General features: G+C 45.6%; 4 protein-coding genes across 6 annotated transcripts; 2 read left to right on the top strand and 2 right to left on the bottom strand.

Moving 5' to 3' along the window:
* The first annotated feature begins 83 nt into the window (after positions 1-83).
* Positions 84-2,309, top strand: LOC125990961 (zinc finger protein Pegasus). Its single transcript, XM_049758391.2, has 3 exons — positions 84-556; positions 699-887; positions 961-2,309. The coding sequence occupies exons 1-3, from the start codon at positions 439-441 to the stop codon at positions 1,836-1,838; spliced, it is 1,185 nt and encodes a 394-aa protein (XP_049614348.1). The 5' UTR covers positions 84-438; the 3' UTR covers positions 1,839-2,309.
* Positions 2,310-2,351: 42 nt separating this feature from the next.
* On the bottom strand, positions 2,352-4,067 carry LOC125990962 (L-seryl-tRNA(Sec) kinase). Its single transcript, XM_049758392.1, has 6 exons — positions 3,777-4,067; positions 3,414-3,666; positions 3,128-3,329; positions 2,986-3,061; positions 2,741-2,834; positions 2,352-2,674 (listed from the first exon to the last, which is right to left on the bottom strand). The coding sequence occupies exons 1-6, from the start codon at positions 3,993-3,995 to the stop codon at positions 2,451-2,453; spliced, it is 1,068 nt and encodes a 355-aa protein (XP_049614349.1). The 5' UTR covers positions 3,996-4,067; the 3' UTR covers positions 2,352-2,450.
* A 245-nt stretch (positions 4,068-4,312) lies between these two features.
* Positions 4,313-9,212, bottom strand: adam9b (ADAM metallopeptidase domain 9b). Of its 3 annotated transcripts, XM_049758386.1 has the most exons (22): positions 9,019-9,210; positions 8,834-8,898; positions 8,665-8,738; positions 8,522-8,594; positions 8,355-8,431; positions 8,090-8,282; positions 7,963-8,025; positions 7,781-7,852; positions 7,545-7,714; positions 7,380-7,470; positions 6,867-6,997; positions 6,617-6,788; positions 6,445-6,534; positions 6,165-6,360; positions 5,987-6,098; positions 5,723-5,903; positions 5,567-5,653; positions 5,393-5,498; positions 5,189-5,324; positions 5,020-5,119; positions 4,832-4,869; positions 4,313-4,743 (listed from the first exon to the last, which is right to left on the bottom strand). In XM_049758386.1, the coding sequence occupies exons 1-22, from the start codon at positions 9,083-9,085 to the stop codon at positions 4,620-4,622; spliced, it is 2,418 nt and encodes an 805-aa protein (XP_049614343.1). In that variant the 5' UTR covers positions 9,086-9,210; the 3' UTR covers positions 4,313-4,619. The 3 variants fall into 3 exon arrangements, with proteins under 3 accessions (XP_049614343.1, XP_068505516.1, XP_049614342.1); XM_068649415.1 differs by having other exon boundaries at positions 5,065-5,119; positions 5,987-6,360; positions 9,019-9,212; XM_049758385.1 differs by having other exon boundaries at positions 5,987-6,360; positions 9,019-9,211.
* Positions 9,213-9,518: 306 nt separating this feature from the next.
* LOC125990958 (poly(ADP-ribose) glycohydrolase) lies at positions 9,519-20,450 on the top strand. The gene is made up of 17 exons (XM_049758387.1): positions 9,519-9,556; positions 10,062-10,138; positions 10,206-10,858; positions 10,999-11,115; positions 11,185-11,271; positions 11,421-11,495; positions 13,248-13,340; positions 13,850-14,004; positions 14,747-14,826; positions 14,900-14,960; positions 15,045-15,120; positions 15,821-15,968; positions 17,169-17,247; positions 17,362-17,470; positions 18,267-18,372; positions 19,295-19,423; positions 19,830-20,450. Exons 1-17 carry the CDS (start codon positions 9,519-9,521, stop codon positions 19,955-19,957), a joined length of 2,211 nt encoding a protein of 736 aa, XP_049614344.1. The 3' UTR covers positions 19,958-20,450.
* Positions 20,451-21,596: the final 1,146 nt, after the last annotated feature.

The following is a 21,596-nucleotide window of genomic DNA, read 5'->3' as shown; positions in this document are numbered from 1 at the left end:
GTCGACAAGATATACATGTGCATGTAGTGTTTATATTACATTGGAGATATAATCTGAGATTTGGGTGAACATTCTGTGCGAATGAAGTGGTAATTTCCTAACTTTTTTGAATGCAACATTTCCCAGACTGACAACAATGGCGTGATGGAAAGCAACCGACACCTGCTTAGCGATCACCTATCAACGTTATTATAATCGTGTCCATTCATAATAATTCCAAGCAAACGTTACATTTTGATAGACGCCAGAAAGAGTTTTCACGGACGACACAGTCCTGCTAAATCCGCTGCGGGGTCTCGAAATGGCGTGCTAACGTTAGCCGAGTTGCCATCATCCGCACAGGTTGAAAGTGCTTCTTTAGGCACATACTGGATCTGACCCACAAATTGTGTGTCCTTTTTGGGGATGTTATTTGGGTCGCGCAGCTAAACAAGCACCATGGAAGAAATCAAGACTGAACCTGTGGATTTTGTGAGGGAATTCCAGGAGTACCTAACTCAGCAAACGCAGCACGTCAACATGATCTCGGGTTCGATTTGTGAGGAAAAGGACCCAGGTATGAAAAGCAGTCAGAACATTTCTTCTCCATCCTTGATATCCAGTTTAAGGTTCATGTGCACTTCTTTAGTAGGACAACTTTGTACTTATAGGATAAGTACTAGAACGAGTTACTGTATTGTTCGTGCTTTCGTCACCAGTGGCCCCAAGGAGTGAGCACAATGGTGTGGACGCCCCATCCGTGGAGGTAAGCCTACCCATGGAGGAAGGGTCGGACGTGCAAATGGACGGCCTGGAGAGGACGTGTGACGGCAAATACAAGTGCAGCTTTTGTAGCTACGCCAACAAGGGAATGGCTCGCTTGATAGAACACATCCGCATCCATACGGGTTAGTTGAACTATTCAAGTCTAGTCCTCTCTCTGATACGGAATACAAATGTGCCCTCCCATGTGTCCTACAGGGGAAAAGCCTCACCGTTGCCAGCTGTGCCCCTTTGCCTCGGCGTACGAACGTCACCTGGAGGCCCACATGCGTTCTCACACGGGGGAGAAGCCGTACAAGTGCGACCTATGCGCCTTCCGCTGCAGCGACCGCAGCAACCTGTCGCACCACCGTCGCCGGCGCCACAAGCAACTCCCCGCTCGGGTGGCGCGCCCACCCTTCGCCGGCAAACGTGGCCTGGCCACACTGCAGAAGCGCAGCAGCTCGCTGGGTTTCGGCAGGCGCCTTCTCCTCAATTACACACCGACGCCGCCACCGCCCAAGTCGGACCATGCCGACGACGTGCCTCACAAGAATCACCACCATCTGAACATGAATGAGCAAAGGAATTCTCCCAGGCTGCTGCAGAGTGACTTCAACAGAGGAGCTTTCAACAGCCCGCTGGAGCAGCTGGCTTCACTGCAGCCGGCCGACCTCCACTCCGGGCCCCCTCGCGTGCCCCCAAACGTTGACGAAAAGCCAATCGTGATCCAGGAAGTCACGGGCGCACGCCCCACCTTGTGTTCCAACGGTGTGCAGACCTTAACGCCTAAAACCGAAGACCCCGCCTCAGAATACCGGAGTTCTGCGTCCGGCCTGGATTTGGACGCCCACGATGAGGCTCTGTGTGCGGGCGGCAGCCGGGCCGGCACGCCCATCGCCGCCGACGCAGCGGAATGCGACAAGCCGCAGCGATGCCCGCATTGTGACATCCATTTCCCCGACAACGTCTTGTACACCATCCACATGGGATGCCACGTCTACGAGCACCCCTTCCGCTGCAACGTCTGCGGCCACACGTGCACTGACAAGTACGACTTTGCATGCCATTTCGCGCAAGGACAGCACAGAAAGTAACTCTGACTGCGTTCGGAATCACTCACAAGCCAACATACACTACTCATGAAAAGTTTGGCCTTTCACTCCTCTTGCCTCAAGAATTTTGCTGTACCGACGTCATTATGATTTTGTTGCCGTTAAATTTGATGACATGTTTTGAGCTAATTTAGCTGCCGTAGTTCCTCAAATCGTGCATATGCTCCAATAGATCCCAATCACATAGACGCCTATTTTGAAGAATTTTGTATTTCTTTGCAGGAATGTTGTTTTACATAGGCAGCCACACATGAAGCTAAATAAAAGTTGACAGTATTTTACATTGTTTTTTTTATAGCTAGGGTGAATTAGCATGACACACCTTTCATAGTACCTGTAAATGTTGTTTTTATGTGTATATACTGTACTGAGTTTTAATTTGTTTGTACTTAATTTTTACTGTCTACTTGTTTTGTAATTGAAGAACTATAAAGGTGAAAATCTTAATTCAAATCACTGCTTTGAGTCATTTGTTGTGGAAAAATATCCAAAGCATACCTGATGACTGTTTTATTCCCAACATATACAATTCAGATCATGTACAAATGAATAATCTTTAGTACAATATAAACATATTTTTAAACAATTTACTGGCTACATTTTGGAATGGTTGTGGATTATTTCTAACAGGATTTCTTGCTTTTGATCATCAAAACGTGCTACTGCTGTCTTCACCACATGATCCACAGCTATATCATCTCCTTGACTATAATTCGTGTTTTGAAGAAAGTGTCTACGCAAATCTTGGAGGAATTGAGCTTTGGATTCGCTCAGCTGGTTGGCCAAGGCCCTCATGTGTTGAGAAGATGTGCCAGTTTCTAAAAACAAAAACACGTTGAAACAATTTTTATTATTTTAAATCTATAAATTGTTAGACAGTTTACCTCTGGCTTTCTTCATGGCGTCGGAGATGAGACGACGACAGGCCTGGTCAGCTTGGTGAACCACGCTTGCAGCACATTTTTGGCGATCGGCCTCCTGCAGGGTTAAAGTATAATTCTTCAGTGTTGTATTTTTTAAAGTTTAAAGTGAGAATCTTATGGAGGAATGGAGAGAAATGACAACAAGCAAGAGACTGCTTAGGTGCTGCTGTTTTGGTTAACAACAGAGTTCAATGTTTTCCACAAACCTTTTGTTCGTCGTCATCTTCAACTGGACTCAGAGGGTCGTAGAGTGCGGAGGAGATCAACTCCATCACTCCCTGACTGGGGAAAAAAACCTCATGAATATCAACACAAAGGGGAAAAAAACAGTTCATCTGCTGATCTTACATGTCACATTCTGACAAATCGTTTGCTGTGTCCACCATGATGCTCTTTGCCTCCCATGTGTTTTTTCTCGGATTAGGAGACTCCAGACGCTTCGCCATCTCCGCAATCACCTCAGCAGGCACGGGTTGAGGTCGGGTCTCGTTGCGGCTGAGGCAGAGGTCCAAGCGGCACTGCACGTACACCTGACAAAAGCCCAGTGAATCTGCAAACATGCCATGTATAAGTGGATGAATTAATACCAGTGACATTCATTTCAAGTGGGGGTATCCAAAAAACCTAAGCCTACACTTTCTAGCCAACTGGAAGACCTCATATCGCATGCTTGGGTAGTAGAAGTTGTCATCCAGCAGAAACAAAAGCGGCACTGAGTCAGCCAGGCCAAGGTCTAGAGACGGCATCAGCAGAGCACGGGCGCAGCGATCCCACGCGGGCCCATCGATGCCACTTTTGTCTGGAAGCTCGAGCAGCTTTTCCTGTTTCTGCAGGAACTTCTCAATGCACCACAGAACGGCATTTCGGTGGAACTTCCACTGTGTGCGCTGGAAAAGGTAAACAAAATAAAAATGAAGGCCCAATACGATCAATAGACATTTGCGGCTACGCTATAAAAATTTTGTTCAATTTACAGATCGTAAAAATCTACAGTTGCCTCTTGTGATGTGGCGTCTTCGGATGCCTCTTGGGGATGAAAAGCCTGATCTGGGATTAGCTCGTCGTACTGTACTACAGCGGCCCCCCAGCCACGCTGTCTTGCTGCGAGACAGACGCTGCGGGACAGCGAGGACTTCCCCGCAGCAGGAAGACCGCAGAGGACGCACAGACAGGCCCGAGCACAATTGACGTGCTCGGGATCGGCTACTGTTGCCATACGAGCCCCGTGAAAGCGTGTTTACGATGACAACACGGCCATGTTTGTTTACTTCCGGGTTCGTTAGAGAACCGCCCACATTTGGTTATGACGTGTGATTGTTTACATCTTTCGTCAGAGAACCGCTCACATCCGGTTATGACGTCTGATTGTTTACATATTTTGAGCGGCTCACAATAGACATACAAATAACACTCAACGCTTTTGTCATAGTGAAAGTAAAATGTTGCGTTCTATTATAAATTGATGTACATCGGACATATTGTTTTCAAGTCATATCCCAGCCACATATTCCCCATATTCCATAATACTCAGCATTCAAGCATAAGACAAATGTATTTATTATAATTGACATTTCCTTTAATTCACAAAAGCATTAAAATTACCTGGAAAATATTCAAATATATACAGTATATCAGATTTACTTAATTCCATTACATACATTCCAATAAATATTAAGCATCAATACAAATGACAGCATAAGCTACGTTAGAACAATCAACTTCAAAGATTTTAAGAGTGTATTTTTGACAGTTTCTCCTCAGATGTATTAAAAAAAAAAAAAAAAAAAAAAAAAAAAAAAATCTCACATTAAACGTACAAAAAAGAAAAAGAAAGATCAACTTAATTCAGTGGTTGAGGGGAGGGAATGGGTTTGGGGACCCCAGGTCCCTGCCTGGGAGCTTGTGGACGTGCAGAGGTAGTATTAGAATCTGTGTTCCAATAATCCAGTTCTCCATATCTGAAACTTGAATAATATGCACAAATAAATGAATAAATAAATGAAGTTTGAGAATCACTAATGTGAATGAGTAATACAAATATTGAGTTCTTACCCAGAAATCGGAGCTGAGGTAGCTGGTGGATATGGAGGCTAAAATGAAAGAAAGCAAACAAAATTCAGAGACCGTTCATTACATAAAAAAAACACGTTTCACACGTCAGACTACATCCTGAGTCCTATTTACTGACAGCTTTTACCTGCTGCTGAATACAGATCTGATCAATTGAGGAAAATATTTACCCTCTGTGGAGGTACTTCTGCTGGAATTTGAGTGTTGGCATGCACCTCAGTATTTCTGTTTGAAGATCCATTGGCACTGCCCTGTCCAGCACGTTGTGGCCTGGGAAGATTTATACAAGCAAACTTTTATACTGTAATTTTTTTTATCATATTGTAAGATTGTGTGTACCTGGAACGGCGTACTGGTTTGAGGCATGAGTTGAGTGTATCTCTCCGAAAGACAAAAAGAAGTACCAGGATGAGAAGAACCAGTAGAGGAACAACCAGCAGAAAGAAGATCAGAAGGCCATCCCTGAGCGAGTAGTCTTGAGGCACACAATGTACATTTGATGAGGTTCCACAATTAAAAGTCAAATTAAAGTCTTGATTGCACCTATTTTAGGAGGACCGCTGTCAATGCTCCCGCCGATCCCTGCTCGGTCACAGTTTGGTGGGCTCCAGCCGTCGTCGCAGTGGCAGTTCCCTTGGTCGTTGCATACCTAGACAAAGTCAACAGCACAACGTTTTGACATGAGCGCAAGAGGCGAGCAGCAAGGGTCTTCCTAACCCCGTGGCTGTTGCACTTTCTCTCAGCGTCGCAGTCCAAGTTGGGCAGCAGAGCCGAGGCATTGACGCACTTAAAATCCAGACAGGTCTTCAAAAGAAGAGAACACATGAGGAAAAAGCTAGAATACAGCAAGCTAGCTCAGGCTACAGTTCTTACTTTTCCTTCAGCGCAAGGACTCCCAGGGTTGACATAGGCGGGATCCAGCACGTCCGTACCCAGGTTGAAATCAGCGTTGACGCATCTGAACCCGTTTATGATCTGGATACTGACGTGAGCGCCTGGAGGCGGCTGGTTGACGTTCACGTTAGTGCACTGCACCTTCCCGCACATGGCGTCCCTGGAATATAAACACTCATTTGAGTTTTTGCCACACACAGATTCATTATCAAATTTAGATCAACAAATAAAATTGACACTCACGCCACAGCACATTTAATATAATCTCCGCTGCTGGTGATCCCGCAGTTCCCGAATAGGTTTCCTTCCATGTTTGCATGCAGGAAGCAATCATCTGCTGCCTTTGTTGCCGGATCTGACAAAATCAGGGGAACACATTCTCTGAAAGCTGATTGGCCACTGCTGTCGTTGAAAGACGTACCTGGCGCAAAGAGACTTTTACACTGGGAGTCGTAAGTCTGACACCGGCCCTCGTAGCAGTACGCCGCTTTGTCCTGACAGGAAAGGCCGTCCATGAGGTAGAAGTCGTTGGGGCAGAAAGCGCTGGTGCCGTTACAGAATTCGGGAAGATCACACGCGTTAGCAGACCTCCTGCACGGCGTCCCAGCTACTTTGAGCTAGAAGGATGAAAAATGTGGCAAAATCTCAAAACGGATAAGATAACCTTTCCCAAGAACATGCATCTTTAGAACTGATCCCACCTGACAGTCGCTGCAGCAGCTCCCCTGAGCGCAAGCCGACCCAGAGGTGAGTTTGCAAGTCGCGGCGTTGCAGCATTTATTATTGCATTCCTATAGAAAATATGTTAGAATTTAGAGTTGAAGTGGGTGTGGCTTTGTGAAGTACCGCCGCGCCTCAATAAAAGCATGCTACCTCTGGTTCGCCACAGTCACACTCCTCGCCTTCTTCCAACAAGCCGTTGCCGCACTTGGCCGCGCCGACCACGTCCGAAAGGGAGGGCTGGTTCATCAGACATACCCCTTTTCCGCTAAGGATGAGCGTCTCGAAATCTTCGGCGCTACAGCGGCTGAAGCTTGTGGCGCCGCTAAAACAGCACACAAAAACAACAGACGGATAAATAACAAAATGACGTGGTGAGGCGCACCAAGTCATATTTGTGTACCTGGCGGTCGCTGCCATGATGCAGCTTTTTCCGTCACAGCTGCAGCGGTTGTCGTCATGACTCATGCCCAGGTTGTGACCGATTTCGTGGGCCACAACACTGGAGGCGTAAACCAGATCGTCGTCACCAAACTGCCAAATCACATTAAACTTTGTCAGTGACAAAATGGAGGAAATACCATAAAAGTATGTGAAACTGCGCTCATTCCTTTAACTAGACACCCCATTACAGTCAAATGGAAGGAATTTCATAATTCTGCCTCGTCAGGATGTCTCTGTCAAACTGGTTGGACTTCACCTTCCACCTGTTCGACATTTCAATGTGAGGCCTCCCCTTTGAATAATAGAAGCAGTATCATTTTCCACACAAGCTACTCCGCACGTGCGACGCTAGCTGACGTTTGGAGTCGAAAAAATAGAAAATGTGGTGTCGTACTAGTTGAAGGAAAATGGAGTTAAGCTAACCATTGTTCTGTTCTGATGTATTAGGTATTAAAATACTTCTCAAACTAACCACAGTGATTCCTCCAGAGCTGGTGGGCGAGCACACGGTGCCAACAAAAGCCATCCCCAGCACACCCCCTGGGTACGAATTGGGCCGACCGCTAAAGATAAAAATGACAAACATTTAAAACTGCAGATTGCGCATCTTCCGATCATCTGACGGATTGGAACTCACACCACGAGCTGACCGATGTCGTGCCGTTTCCTCGGCAACAGGTCCGACTTCCTCCACTTGACGAAGCTGCGCAGTACGGTGCCCGCGGTATCCTCCACTTGGAATGGATTGGGCTCGCTAAAAATCTCCAGGCCCACTAGCACCATGCGTATGTTTAGCGGCTTGTAAAACTGCAATACACCAGAGAGCATCATTCAAAACTGGCGGGAAACAAAGTGGGCAATTGGATGTCTTACCCCATCAAGCAGGTTGGCCATTTCCACCATCTCCTCGAATATCGCCGACTCATTTTCTCGTTTGAACTGATACTACCAATTGAAATGAATACAGAGAACGCTTTGCTATTCATAAAATCACCCACTGGCATTTTGTATTGAAAAAAAAACACAGTGAAGATGCCCCGTTAATTGAAACTCACCCTGAGATGATCCACAACCAAAACCAGCTCCACATATCTGGTCTGAGGTAAATTGCGTTTCTTCTACAGAAACAAGAAGAACACTTAAAATCTGAAATCGGATTGTAGTAACAATGAGCGCTCGGACCCGCAGCAAAGCCGAGATGGTGCGTGTGGGCTGAAAAGGTTCATGGCTCGGGGTGGCTTCTGCCTCGCGGACCACGCCGCAGTTGACGGGTTCGGTCTGAATATCGGCCAGTCGGTACAGGAAGTGATCGTTGGTTTGGGACAGCGGCACGGGTCCGATTCCATAGCTGTTGTTTGCGAAAAGGAGCACACCCCTGGAGAGGAACGATGAGTACCACATGAGTTGATTGTCACCCATCAATGAAGGTCATTCAACACATCCAAACCTCAATCCGTAGCACGTGCTGAGTGCCACCACTGAATTCTCGTAGCCTTCCACCACTCCATGATAATAACAATGCACCTGGGGAAAATGAAAGCAACCATTTGAATTAGAATTTCTATCAAATCATTATTTATTTATTTATTTAATTCACGGCAGCCATTAACTTACATGTTTCGGACGAGTTGTGTGCTTAGAAGCACTGTTAAAAGTATCCCGAAGAAAGTCCGGATGTAAGAAGTCTCTGAGAAGCAGGAAAGATCATATGAGTCATAAACATCATGACAGTAAACAATTGCGAAGTGGTGAAAAACCTGTTCCTCTTTAACTGAAGGATGCGAGATCTGTTGCCTATTTCTAGCACGTATGATGTATTCTCCTCAGAGTTCTGAAATTGTTAGAGAAAAAAAATAAACGTTTTACGATGGAAAAAAAAAAAAAACTGGTACTTAGTACCTCTGATTACAATTGACCATCACTTACCTGCGTAGGAAGCAGCTGAGGTCGCACAATGGAATACTTTGTAACTTTTAACCCATTAGTAATGTCTAGAAGAAAAACGTAGAGGTAAGAAAAAGTTATTACATTTAGGTTTGCACATTGCTGGTCCGTGTTTGCTTTACCACGGAAGAAGTACGCCTCAGCAACATTAAACACGTACGACTCACCTGTGCTGTCTACTCCAGAAATGTAAAATAGCAATAAAGCAGGGATGATGAGGTAATTTTCGCCCATCTTCTCACAACAACGTCTGCCACCTACGCCAAGACGCCAATGATAACAGTTTGATTTCAGTCTTACTTTAATTGAACCGAGCGTTGGACCTCAGCTTCCTTCTGGAGAACCGGTGCGTCACAGTAGGTGTGGCTACTACACCTTTCACTTCTTCTTTTAGTCTTTCACTTTTATTGTATTTAGCAAATTACAGATTCTTCAACCTACCCATGTTATTATATTCTCACTCTCCTATTTTGAGTTGCAGAAATGTTGGAGAACAATGGTTTATTAATAAGCACGAAATAACATGTTTCTACTTTTTAAAGTATTGTCGAAAATGCTTTTTCTTATAATCAAAATAGAAATATGTAAAAGTCGGTTTTGATTTCAATTAATTTATATTTTATTACGCTAAAACAGTGGGAGCCCATTCTTCAATTATCGCGTGAACATGCGAGTTCTGACGTCACGCAGCACGGAAGTCTTACGGTCGGAACTTCACAACAAATCAATAATGTTGAAAAGACTCGTGGTCATTCCGCTTCAGCTTAACGTTGCTCGTTTTAGCAAAAAGCGTTGTCTTTCATAAGGTTTCTAGTTCATGTGTTTTCACCCCAATCCGCAGGTTCACTGTGTGACTGTTTTACGGCGAGTTATCATAATAGCATGCAAGCTAGGTTCGCTGACCTGACGTCACTGTCTCTGGCTGTTTATTCACCTCAATCACAAGCTAAATAAACAAACTAAACTTCACAGGCCGAACTGTTTAATCATTTTGTAAAAAAAGATTCGGCAAAATGTCGGAGTAGACTACCAATGTGGCTAATAGTTTTCAAGGCGCGTTCAGGTCATATACACGTTTTAAAAACTGTTCATATTATTGGAAACGAAGCAACTGGTCACCGTGAGTAATACTTGAGTAATACTTGAGTCAGACTTTGCAACGTATCTCTTTACTGTTCTCATGTTTGGTCATTTCTTCCTCATTTTACAGAATGACAGACTTTGAACCTTCAGTAAAGCGAGCCCGGATTGAAACCTCAACGTCTCCATCAAACACACCTCTCCAAGGTAATTTGATGATTTTCAAGGAATTCACTCGTTGACGTTTAAACCAAAGTGTTTTTTTCTGCCACAGACTTAACGTTATGCAATCCCAACGACACTAATGGGACATTAGATCAAGAAAAGGACAGCAAAAAGATGAATTCGAAGACGAAGGCTGGCATGGATGGTTTGCGAGGTGTCAAGACCAAAAGTTCTCATCGCAGGATTGGTGCCAGACAGCAACTGTCCAGAAACACTCTAGAAAGATGGTTATTGCACCCCACTCAGAATCCAAGCACTTCTGAAGCGATGGTTGAAGAAGGCTGCCAAGGTCGCTCTCAAGGTAGTCCGAACGCTGTCTCGGACTCTGATGAAGACACGCAACCTCTATCGCCTCAAGATCTCGATTTTGGCGGCCGTGTCCCTTCCCTGTCGACGGATTCAGAAAGTCAACACACGCTTCATACTAGCAGTTCCGAGGAACAGGAAGTGGCGTCAGGCTCCGCAAGCTCATTATGCTTTATCAAAGCCAAAATAACAGACTTCTTTTCAGGGGCTTCGTCCGCAGCCCCGAGAGGAGAAAAGCATGATAAACGCTGTGCGAATCAAGACACAGATGAGGAAGAAGAACCTGACATCACCTGGCTCGGGACGCCAATTTGCGAGCTACGGCGGATGCCCCAATGCGGCCGACCTCTTGCGCCGCTGAAGAACATTCCGGACGTCCACACTGTGATGATAAGGGTTCGAGTTACTACCTCATCACATCATTAAAACATCCAAATCGTTTGGAACGTTCAGCTTTAGCGGACGAATTCTGTAGAAATTAATTCATTTTAATGACATTTTAATTAATTCAATTATATTTTCCCTGTTGTTGACAGACAGACCTTGTTCGTCACGCAATTGTTCCATATCCTGCCACGTTTGCCGATACCTGGGATGATGTCCATGTCAAAATGCCCTGTTCGAGCAGGAATCTTTTTCCTGTGCCAGATGAGGTAACACTGATCAATCTATTCTCACTCCTCATTCCATCTATACATCTGACGTGGCTTCTCCTCCCGCAGGAAACACGACAACTTCAGAACAAGAGTCGGTGGGAGCTGATTAGGCAAACTTTGTCGAGAAGAATAAGCAGCACTCAAGAATTGCAGGCAAAGTGCTTTCCTAATTTGGTGTTGTCTGTCAGTACCACAGTACGCCTTTAGATGGCATCCTTATTCTACAAAACGAGCCCTACTGACATGGTATTGGTTTTGCAGCTAATAGGGTTTATTTTATTTTATTTTTTTATGTATTACAGAACGCAATATTGAAATACTGTGCTTCTACTGCCAAGAAGTGGGACTTCACTGCATTACATTTGTATTGCACAAAGGTAAACTATATTGATTGTATTCATAATATACTTCACGCACAACATATTTGTCTGTAAAATGTAGACAAAATATATTTAGGGCCATTTCCGTACAAATTACTCCAAGTCAATTTAATCTTAATAAATAACAAATAAATAAACATCAAATAAATAACACAAATTTGTACAACAACACAGGACATGCACAGGGCTACACTGACTGAGAAAGCAGTGGGAATATTTCATTTGTTCAGCCAGACAGGCTGCATTGACACTAGGTGATAGGAGAAATCTCTCCTGAGCTTGTAAACATGAAAAATCTTAAAAAGTGTTATTTTCCCAAAGGGCTGCTCGTTGCAATATCAAGAATACATCAAATTTGGATGCTAAAAAAAAAATACCCTGAATGTCTTTTCCCCTCCCCATGCATGCGGTGATGAAAAATGTGTTGCTGTCAATCTGGAGGGAAAAAAAAATGGAATGGATTTTGCATGAGAAGAATGTTGCCACCCTTCACCAGCAATGTGGGCGTGTGGAGCGATAATTTAATCTCGGGCCCAAAAGGTCACGTTTGGTAACTTGTCAGGAAGGAAAATGGCTGACATTAGGAAACGCTTTACCCCGCCCACTTTTTAGTGTCGAATCTTTCGGGCGTCGCATGCGTGTCATAAATCATGTAAGTATGGGGGGTCAAATTCAAATGTGTTGACAGCTATTAAGTTAAGCAAAATTTGGAAATGTTCATTGATTTTTCACATATATATATGTATGTATATATGTATGTATGTATGTATGTATGTGTGTGTGGGTACTGTGGCATTTTCCATCAATATTGATTCCTCAGGCTGCAGGAGACAGTGAAGCGGGATGCATTTGAGTGTCAGAGGGAAGTAGACATGAGTGGCAGAGTGACGGGCCCGGCGCCTCCCTTGAATATTCATCTCGGCGCACGCACTCCTGGCGCATAACAAAAGCTGTTGACGGACAGTTTTCCTCGGCCGTATTTACGAGCTTGCGTGTGTGCATGTGTGTTATTTGCGCGGGCAGCCAAGCAGATTGTTTTACTGCTCCGACCTGTGGGGAATAGAAACAGAAGGCACACACACACACACACACGCTCTGTCGCTCTCGTGCATGCAACCCTCTTGACTATGTTGTCAGTTTAGCGTGATGTACAGGTCTGCACAGTTAGTTCACATTTGACGGCGTTGATTTAAGATGGCCCGAACTCGTGCCGCCTCGCACTCACCAAGCGCCTTCCTTCATCACACCAAGGACAATGGCTTCTTTTGCCATCGTACAAATGTCCCGGGCTTCTCGGCACGGCGAGTCTTCCTCTGGCCTCGCCCGTTTGCATTTACACGCCACTCCAAAGAGTATTTTAACGACTTGGCTCGGCACAGCGCTACTGATGAGATAGCTCGGTGATTGATCTTAATGACATTTGTGTGAGTGTAAACATGTCGTTTGTTTCATTGGACCCGTCCTCTTATTTGGCTGTCAGTTTGGGTTTTGATATGATCTCAACATTCTGGAAGTGATCCCTGTGTTTTTGGTCTTTTTAGTCAGTCTAAATGAGTTGTTGCCTCGTTCGATGAGATCTGGAGTTGAAACAAATATGATAATCTTGAAATGATCTTAAATGCTTTGGTTAGACTTTTTAAAGAAGATGCACAAAAGCAGCTGTATCATTTGCAAAATTCCACATTTCTTCCCAATCTCGCGAGTAACCACAAACACAAACAGATATTCTCCCTTTTTGCGCTCTCCAAGGTCCTGGAACCTGCCGCCGCTGAACATCTGTTTGGTTCCCTGCTGCCAAAGCTGGTGCAATTAGCGCTGAGGGCGTCGGAGCTGTGCACCAAGGTAACGCTCGTCGCTAACTGGCAAATGGACTCCGCAATGGCCACGAGTTGATCCCGAGACTCACAAACAGCATGACAGAAAATCCCAAACGGCAATCAAAGCGTGAGGTCCTGGAGCCCACGGCGCTTGTCAATGCTCTTTATAACCATCCTGCTCCAGATCTGAGAAACTGATAATTCCTTCATTACATTTACATAAATGTGACTCTGGCTGGGTTGATTAAATAGTAAATTTGCCAGTAAAAGTGGGATTGATTTATTTTTGGCTGTATTTTATTCATGTAATATCGTGTTGGGACAAGCTTAACCTGATGCGGCATTTTTGCATCATCCCTTGCCCGTTTGTATATTTGAGGCCCTTGATTGTGAACATGATTCAAGAGGCGGGCAAAAGTGGCGCCAAATTAGCACTCGTGCGCGACGTCCTTCAACATCTCATTTGGTAAATGGACTAAACAAATGCTTTTGACCTTGCGCTGCAGTCGTGCCGCTCTGCTCCTTCCTTTCCAGCCCATACCTCTCCTCAAGAGGGGCAGCAGCCACTCCATCAGCATGTCGCAGGAGCAGGTGGCCTGCTTGCTCGCCAACGCCTTCTTCTGCACCTTCCCGCGGCGCAGCTCTCGACGCAGCGAATATGGCAACTACCCAGACATCAACTTCTTCCGGTAACGTTCAAGCCTTGAAAAACTTTAGTGGTGCCATTCGCTATTACATAATTCACCTATGGCCTTCTGTCAAGACTTAAAAGCCTGCTCTCGCCAGCAAGTCAAGTCAAACTTTACCCTCAGGACTCCACGGCGCAAGATTGGAAACACAAAATGAGACTGTGATGAATGAAATTCTCAGTTCCCCCAAAGGGCTTTCAGAGCATCAAGCTTTTGTTATTACCCCCCCCCTGCTCAGAACACACTCAGGAGTGAGATGGCGTCTTTAATGTGCATTGAAAACTTTTGCCACGAGCAGCGTGTCAGGAAAGCGGGGTTGACCTCACGCTTCCTTGCTTTGAAAGCAACGCAGTACGGCGTCTTAATGCCTCCCCGAGGATGAGGGCCAAGCTCCAGCTATCGCTTTTTTTTATGTGTCGTGTGTGTGAGAGTGCTACAAAGTGGCACAAGTGATGGAGAGCCCGAGGCGACTCCATTGTGGCCATAGCGGAGGAGATCCTACATAATCGGCGGGTGACTGAAAGGCAGGCTGAGAACTGAAGCATGACTGAACTCACGTGGACACAGTGGACGCCTCTCATCCCTGGGACACTTTAATCGCCACTTGCTACGCGGAGATGTGATGTCACAAATATTCCCCTCGCTTCGAAAATGCTTTCTAATATTTGAACACACGTATAAATAAGAATAATAAAGAAACAAATGAGTCATTCAATCAGACATGTCATGTTTTTGCCTGCAGGCTGTTTGAAGGGTCTTCATCCAGGAAGATTGAGAAGTTAAAAACTCTAATGTGCTACTTCAAAAGTGTCACTGAGCAAAGTAAGTTTTTCTTTTATTGCCACAACAAATATACATAAAGGCAAACGTGTTCCCTCCATTTTGTGCTTTTCAGAGCCTACCGGTTTGGTCACGTTTACACGGAAAAACCTGGATAATCTTCCAGATTGGGAATGGTAGAGTTCATTGATTTTGATCATATATCATGATTTCTTTTTTTTTTGGGGGGAGTACAATAACCTTTTTATTTTTCATTTTAGCTGCGAGACTCTGCTCACAAAACTCTACATTGCATCTGAAGGGACCATTGAGGATGATGGTTACGGAATGCTTCAGGTAAGTGATTCTCAAAATGTGCCCCTGGTTGTGCTTTCTCAAAGGAATCCCAAAATGTGATTTTGAAGCTGGCTAATCTATCACAGTGCGCATTTGCTAAAAGTAGAGTTCCGTTGTATTTCAGTCGCTACGTTGTGTAGCTCTTCACCCAAAATGCTTACGGCTGGCAAAAAGGTCTCGGGACCGGGGGATCGGCCGCGCTTCTCGCTCTCTTGTCAGGACTGCCCGCTCTGCCTTTTCACCTTTTGTTCGCCTTCAGTCGCCAGTGGCTGACAGCTGACGAGCGCTCGCGACCAACCCCCGGGAACGCCGCGGCCCAGATTGATGTCCGCCCCGCCGGGGTGGGGGGAGGCGGTTGGGTGGCTTGGTGTGCTGACAGCCTGTCAAAGTAGGCTTTAGCGCTCTGGCTGACTGTCCTCGGAGTTGAGTGACCAGTTTGGGGACATCCGCCCCGAAAGGGGTTGCGACGGCAGGGGGTTGCTCTGCAGGCCGATGAGCAACAACTGACAGTCTTCAAAGTGAGAACCATATCTTCCACATGGCCGCTTTCGGACTTGTCAACGTCCAAGCGGAAACAACGGAGCTGGTTCTAGTTAAAGAAATCAAATGCTCGTTGAGAGCTGTGTCGCAAAATGCTCAATGTGACGCACCCAAAAAAAAAAAGCAAATGGGGCTTGATTTGTTGCTTTTTGGGTTTCAGGTGGATTTTGCCAATCAATTCGTGGGAGGAGGAGTCACTAGTTCGGGTCTCGTTCAAGAGGAGATCCGTTTCCTTATTAACCCCGAGCTCATTGTGTCTCGCCTCTTCACCGAAGCTCTGGATCATGACGAGTGTCTGATTATCACAGGTGATTATTCCAGTCGAACAATGTCATGTCAGAATGTCGTTCTTCTCGTGACCACCGTTGACCCCATCTCCATCCGGTTTTGTCTTGATTGTCTTGGCGGGGCGGGGATCACGCTTGCCTGATTGTGACGCTGAGTAATTCCCACCGACTGTCCTTCAGCATTGAGTGGCGGCAACATGGCGAGAGAGGGTCGGCGCAAATAGACAAGGGGCGACTCAGGGAGGCCCAGCACGAGATCATCAGCCTCCTGCTGAGACTCCAATTTTTGTTTACTCAGTTTTTAGTAGTGACGCATTCAGACTCCTGTGGCTGCTTGATTGCAACCATGAAAGATGGACGCAATCAATATTTTGTCAATCTCAGAGAAAACCGTGCAAAAAAATTGGTCTTTGTTCCAAGAAAACCGTGCAAAAAAATTGGTCTTTGTTCCAAGGAACTAAAAGCGGAAGTAGAGAGATGCCGACCGAGGGAACGGATTCATTATTCGAAGATCCCGACAGTGAGGCGTCAGCATCACGGAAACCATTCAAGTAACGACATTTCCCTCAGGGAGAGTCACATTCTCGTTTCTCCCGCTCGCGCTCGCGTTTGCTCTCCTGCCTCCACTTAACTTGATTACAGGAGCCTGAAATTAAATATATCTGGAAGACCTGCCCAAGACCCGCTCCACTAATGGACTCTCCCATTCCATCATTTTTATTAAAGTTCGCTTCGTATCTGTCTTGTCCCTGTTACGGCATGCGAGCCTGAGCAACATTGTGGCCGTGCGGTAAATCGTATTACCCTGCGATGCTTTTTGGCACGCGTAGGATGGCAACGGAATGGATCTCTGCAAAAGTGCTCGGGGCTAATTGAATTGATTGTTGAGATTACCGGTGGACATCAGCGCGGTCAAACCTTTAAGGAGACTTTTTGCTGATTCTGTCCATTGCAGAAAACAACGTCACATTCATACATGGCTGACCGAATCCGTCCCACCGGTCTTGCGCTCGAGAGATTCGCCTTCCCCCCCCTCCCCATCCCCACCACTGCTAATCACTCGCTTCATTCGCTGCAGTGTGTGCAGCGTCTCAGCGAGCACTCTCGACGGTCGGCGTCCTAATGAGCTCTAATGAGAACTCTGCCCTTATGATTTAACCATGACCACTTCACCTAAAGTTCTCTTTGTCCAGATGAATGTGGATTTGTTTTACTTTGCAGGGACACAGCAGTACAGCAAATACACAGGCTACGCACAGACGTACAAATTTGGCGGCAGCCATCAAGACACCACCCCGAGGTATTTCACCTACATGTGAAAACCCCGATGCACTGTTTTTAGCCAGCAAGGTGGCGACATCTCTATTTTGCTACCATTTTGTTATTATGATATAAGGAAACTTATTCGTTTCAGAGACGACTGGCAAAGAAGATGCACAGAGATCGTAGCGATCGACGCCATGCCATTCAAGAACTACCTAGAACAATTTCATCCAGAGGGATTAGAACGGGAGCTCAATAAGGTTCTTTTGGCTTAGAATTTTTTTTCTTGTCATACTTTTTGTGCCATAGTATCAAAGTACAGTAAAAAAAAAAAAAATCCCCACAAAGTGGTCCATAGCTTCGCTGTGATCATTAGCAAGTGCTCATGTTGACGGTTCTCAGTGTAAATATTTGAGAAGCCCATGTGTTCCAAACAGATGGGACAGTAACATGTGTACAGAATATCATTGAGCATTAATACACCTTAGACGATTAATCCAAAGGTATGCCTTTTGAATGAAAAAAAAAATAAAAAATGGCAGTAGCGATATCCATTTGTAACGAGAAATTAAGACATCGGCAATGTCATGTCTGCCGTCAAACGGGTCGCGAGGTGTTTGACAGCTTTGACACGGGTGTGAGCGATGCACCGGCGTAAGGATCAATCCCTTTTGGAATACTCTTCTTCCCAGGATAGAAGATTGTCGGATTTCTGATCGCTCCAAAAGGCGGGGGCGGTCCGTGTTTGTCTATTTGCTTGAAAGTCCGCCGAGAGAACAAATGAGCCGAGGTCAGCCCGATATTAGTAACGGGCCGTGCAAGCGAAATGACACACGCTTGATATATGATACAAATGTGCGTTAAGCCAGCCTCACTAACCTGGATGCGCTCATGCGTTGAAAGACTTGTCAAGCGCGAGCCTGCAGGCAAATAGAATTGCTTTTTGGAATCGCCGCCTTCCATAGTCCATTTACATTGCGCAGCGTGGAAGTGATTTTGATTTTATTCAGCATGTTAAAATATGTCATGTTGATTTGAACTGTTCCTCTATTGCAGGCCTACTGTGGCTTTGACCGCTCTGGCGAACACCGCGACAACCTTTCGGCGGTGGCCACGGGAAACTGGGGCTGTGGGGTTTTTGGAGGTGACGCGCGTCTGAAAGGCAAGTCGTGACGCAATGCGACGCAAATTCTACCCTCGCCGATCATCTTCCCGCATTAGAAGGCAATAAATATCAGGGTGAGCGGCTCCAACGCAGGAGTGCCGTCATTTGTCTTGCGTCGGTTTACTTATGGTCTATTCGTCGCCCTCCTCCTATTGATCAAGTGACAGAGCTAATACGGTTCATTAATAGTGAAATTGATCGCCAGCCCTAGTCCATCAATCTGCTCCTTGCGCTTTCCGCCATGAGGAGAGGGCATGCTAGAAGCTGCCGTCTCGTTGTGTACCGCGTGCACACCTTCGTGCATATTTGTTAATTATGTGGTGTGACGTGCGGGCGGGCCTCCGTAGGCCCAATCATCTACTGTCCACTTAACGTGATGCCTCCCGGAGAAATCTTTGTAATTGTGATTCAGCTCTTCCTTGCTTCCCTGTAGGATAATCTAATTGGGTGATAATTGAAGAAAAAGAGTTTAGTGGGGAGACTTTTTTTTTTTTTTTTTTTTAAGATTCACACAAACACCCACTTGACTATAAATTGGCTACCTCTTGTCAGAGAGTGGCAGTATTAATTTAACAATTTATTATTGTGGCTGCAATTTGCCATAGTGCATCAACTTGTGAGCTAATATGATAAATAATAATACGGTAACGTCGCTAATGACTTGGCTGCTGAGTGTATTTTCAGTCTCTTTAAATATTCACACCTCAGTGGGGGCTGAAACCTTTTCCCAGGTTACCCCTCCGCCCCTTGCCAAACAGACTGTTGCTGTTTAATTTAGCTGTAACATCATTACCAATTTGATAAGTAAGACTTGTCTATAGACTTTGCAAGTTGTTTCAAACTTTGGTGACATGTGGCGAAACATTTTGCGGCACTCCTAGCCGAGCCGTAACGCCGACCTCCTTTCTTCCCGACCCAGCGCTGCTCCAGATGCTGGCAGCTGCCGAGGCGGGACGCGACGTGGCTTATTTCACCTTCGGAGACAGCCAGCTCATGACAGATGTCCACGCCATGCACTCGTTCCTCACGCGGAGGCGCGTCACTGTTGGTGAGAGGCTCGCAGGTGTCCCACCTGCATCTTGTTTATACGCGACTTTGCTTTTTACTCACCTGGAGGATTACGCTCTTAAAGAAAAAAAATAAAAATAACGTGCCGCCCTCCACCAAGGCTGAGCACTTTTAAACGTGCGCCCGATTCACTTGATTGAAATGATGATGACCATCTGGGCAACGCTGTTCCATCTTGACCTTGACGTGTGAGTATCTGAGCGTGAGCTGTGGCCCGCAGCAGCTGTTAAATAAGGAACCGCAGATCTTACGAGGGCATGACAGTAATTATAAACAAATCAGCCAACACGCAGCGCTAAAAACAAACTCACCAAAACACACTCTTTTCACAATTCATGCTTGTTGGAGATAACCACATTTTGTTTGCATTTGTGTTTCCATGGCAGGGGAGCTCTACGATCTGTTGGTCCAGTACCACGGCGACGTGTGCGAGGGCTGCAGCGGTCGGCGCCCTGACGTCAGCCTCTACTCCTTCATCTACAGACAGCTCGGCTCCTCCCTGCCTACGCAGTGACTCCCGCCAGACGCTACGTCCCTGCGGATGATGCTTGCTGTCGGGTGACCTGTGAGTCAGTGTCCCTTTGGAATTAGAAAATACAATCGGAAGCCTTCTCGCTTGGCCTTTAGGACATGTTTGGTTTGTACTGGTAGTTCACACCAGTCCAAAACTAAACCGCAGGAGGTGGTTAGTGCGAAGGAAGTGGACAATGTTTATTTTGCTGCTAATGTGCAAGGACAACAAGTATGAGTTTGGAAGCAGAGGTTGCCCTCCCTCATTTAGCCTTTTTTTTTTTTTTTTTTTAAACACCCACACATTTCCAGTCCAATTGAATTGGCTGTCAGAAATCGGGTTAGACACTAACTAGATTGGACATTGTGAAGCTTGGGAGTCATGAACTTGGAAAGCAAGCAAAATGTTCACGCATTTACAAACACAAAGTGAGGAACAACAGTATATCCACATTTCTTCCATTTGATGAATAAATGACAGCTCGTCCTCTCCTGTCGCTGTGAGCGGGCAAGTGTGCTTCCTCGCCATTTATCCTTTAATAAGGTCATCCACTCCCTTATATAAACTGTACATGACACCTCGTTAAGGGACGAATATGGGAGAGCCAGTCAAAGGTAAGCGCTGTGGGCAGTGAGAGTAACACGGCTTCATTGAGATATGCAGACTTGAGCCTTTAGATATTCTTCCCAATTTTTGAAAGGTTGAAAGACATGGAGACGGGTACCAGATGCTTTGCGAAGAAACCGCCCACTCAGGTCAGGTCAGTGTCGATTTGAAAGTGTTACAAGTTGCGGTGACTCGGCCGAAGAGCAGAAGAGGCCACGCGGATGCCGTCATCACGTTCAGATGAATCAGACGTGACAATCGTGGATCCACCTCGCAACATTCAGGTTAGTTTTGGTGAACTGTAAAAGTAATGTAAATTCCATTTATCAGTTCCAGACTTCCCAATGGAAAAAAAAAATAGTAATGTAACAACGCATCTTGTTAAATGAACATTAATTGAATAATATTTGCCAACGGTTGATCAACAATGTCGGCAGTGTGCACCGCGTGAGGTTGGGGGGTGGGCGCCTCTGTCTCTGTAGCATGCCGAGTTCAAAACTAGCCCCCGGTGGTATTCCTGCACATTGATGTGCCGATCTCAAGTCTCCTGTGTTTTTGACCTTTGATTGCCACCTACAGTCATCTTTTAATCCTGTTTTGACCAAATCCCAACCGATCCGGTTTTACGGTTGTAGTACGACTTTCAATCTTGATTCAGTTAAGTGTACAGTAGTACGTCTTATGGTTTATTAATGAATCCCAGATAAGAATAACATGCATTAAGGATTCATCGATACATTCCTTTTGAAGCTTTTTGCTTCAGCATCCAAGAGGGTCACCTCTGATAATGCAGCTTTATGAATATGAAGGCCTACTTTGAATGAATTACACTTATTTACACCCCCATTAAAAAAAAGAAAATGGTGACGCAAACTCCCCCCTGGAGCCAAGAAGCTTCTGGCTGCAGATTAAAGGCATTATCAGATGAATATTGATATGTTTGGTGAACCCCTGCTTGCGAGCTGCGCTTTACACGTGTCTTAAAGATGAAAATAGGATTTGCAGTCACGAGCCCACTGAATTAACAAATTATTCA

The sequence above is a fragment of the Syngnathus scovelli genome, chromosome 21, assembly GCF_024217435.2.
Source record: "Syngnathus scovelli strain Florida chromosome 21, RoL_Ssco_1.2, whole genome shotgun sequence".
Taxonomy (NCBI): domain Eukaryota; kingdom Metazoa; phylum Chordata; class Actinopteri; order Syngnathiformes; family Syngnathidae; genus Syngnathus; species Syngnathus scovelli.
The sequence above is the reverse complement of the archived record's forward strand: the minus strand, read 5'-3'. Positions and strand labels throughout refer to the sequence as shown.

Excerpts from the sequence above, each read along its gene's own strand:
- LOC125990962 (XM_049758392.1), bottom strand. The coding sequence starts at position 3,995 with ATGGCAACAGTAGCCGATCCCGAGCACGTCAATTGTGCTCGGGCCTGT. Across the intron at positions 3,667-3,776 it reads AAGACGCCACATCACAAGAG|CGCACACAGTGGAAGTTCCA; the intron begins GCAACTGTAGAT and ends TACCTTTTCCAG. Across the intron at positions 3,330-3,413 it reads CTTCCAGTTGGCTAGAAAGT|ATTCACTGGGCTTTTGTCAG; the intron begins GTAGGCTTAGGT and ends GCATGTTTGCAG.
- LOC125990961 (XM_049758391.2), top strand. The coding sequence starts at position 439 with ATGGAAGAAATCAAGACTGAACCTGTGGATTTTGTGAGGGAATTCCAG. Across the intron at positions 557-698 it reads TTGTGAGGAAAAGGACCCAG|TGGCCCCAAGGAGTGAGCAC; the intron begins GTATGAAAAGCA and ends TTTCGTCACCAG. Across the intron at positions 888-960 it reads ACACATCCGCATCCATACGG|GGGAAAAGCCTCACCGTTGC; the intron begins GTTAGTTGAACT and ends TGTGTCCTACAG.
- adam9b (XM_049758385.1), bottom strand. The coding sequence starts at position 9,085 with ATGGGCGAAAATTACCTCATCATCCCTGCTTTATTGCTATTTTACATT. Across the intron at positions 8,899-9,018 it reads TTCTGGAGTAGACAGCACAG|ACATTACTAATGGGTTAAAA; the intron begins GTGAGTCGTACG and ends TTTTTCTTCTAG. Across the intron at positions 6,789-6,866 it reads ATCATGGCAGCGACCGCCAG|CGGCGCCACAAGCTTCAGCC; the intron begins GTACACAAATAT and ends GTGCTGTTTTAG.
- LOC125990958 (XM_049758387.1), top strand. The coding sequence starts at position 9,519 with ATGCGAGTTCTGACGTCACGCAGCACGGAAGTCTTACG. Across the intron at positions 15,121-15,820 it reads ATGGTTACGGAATGCTTCAG|GTGGATTTTGCCAATCAATT; the intron begins GTAAGTGATTCT and ends TTTGGGTTTCAG. Across the intron at positions 17,471-18,266 it reads TAGAACGGGAGCTCAATAAG|GCCTACTGTGGCTTTGACCG; the intron begins GTTCTTTTGGCT and ends CCTCTATTGCAG.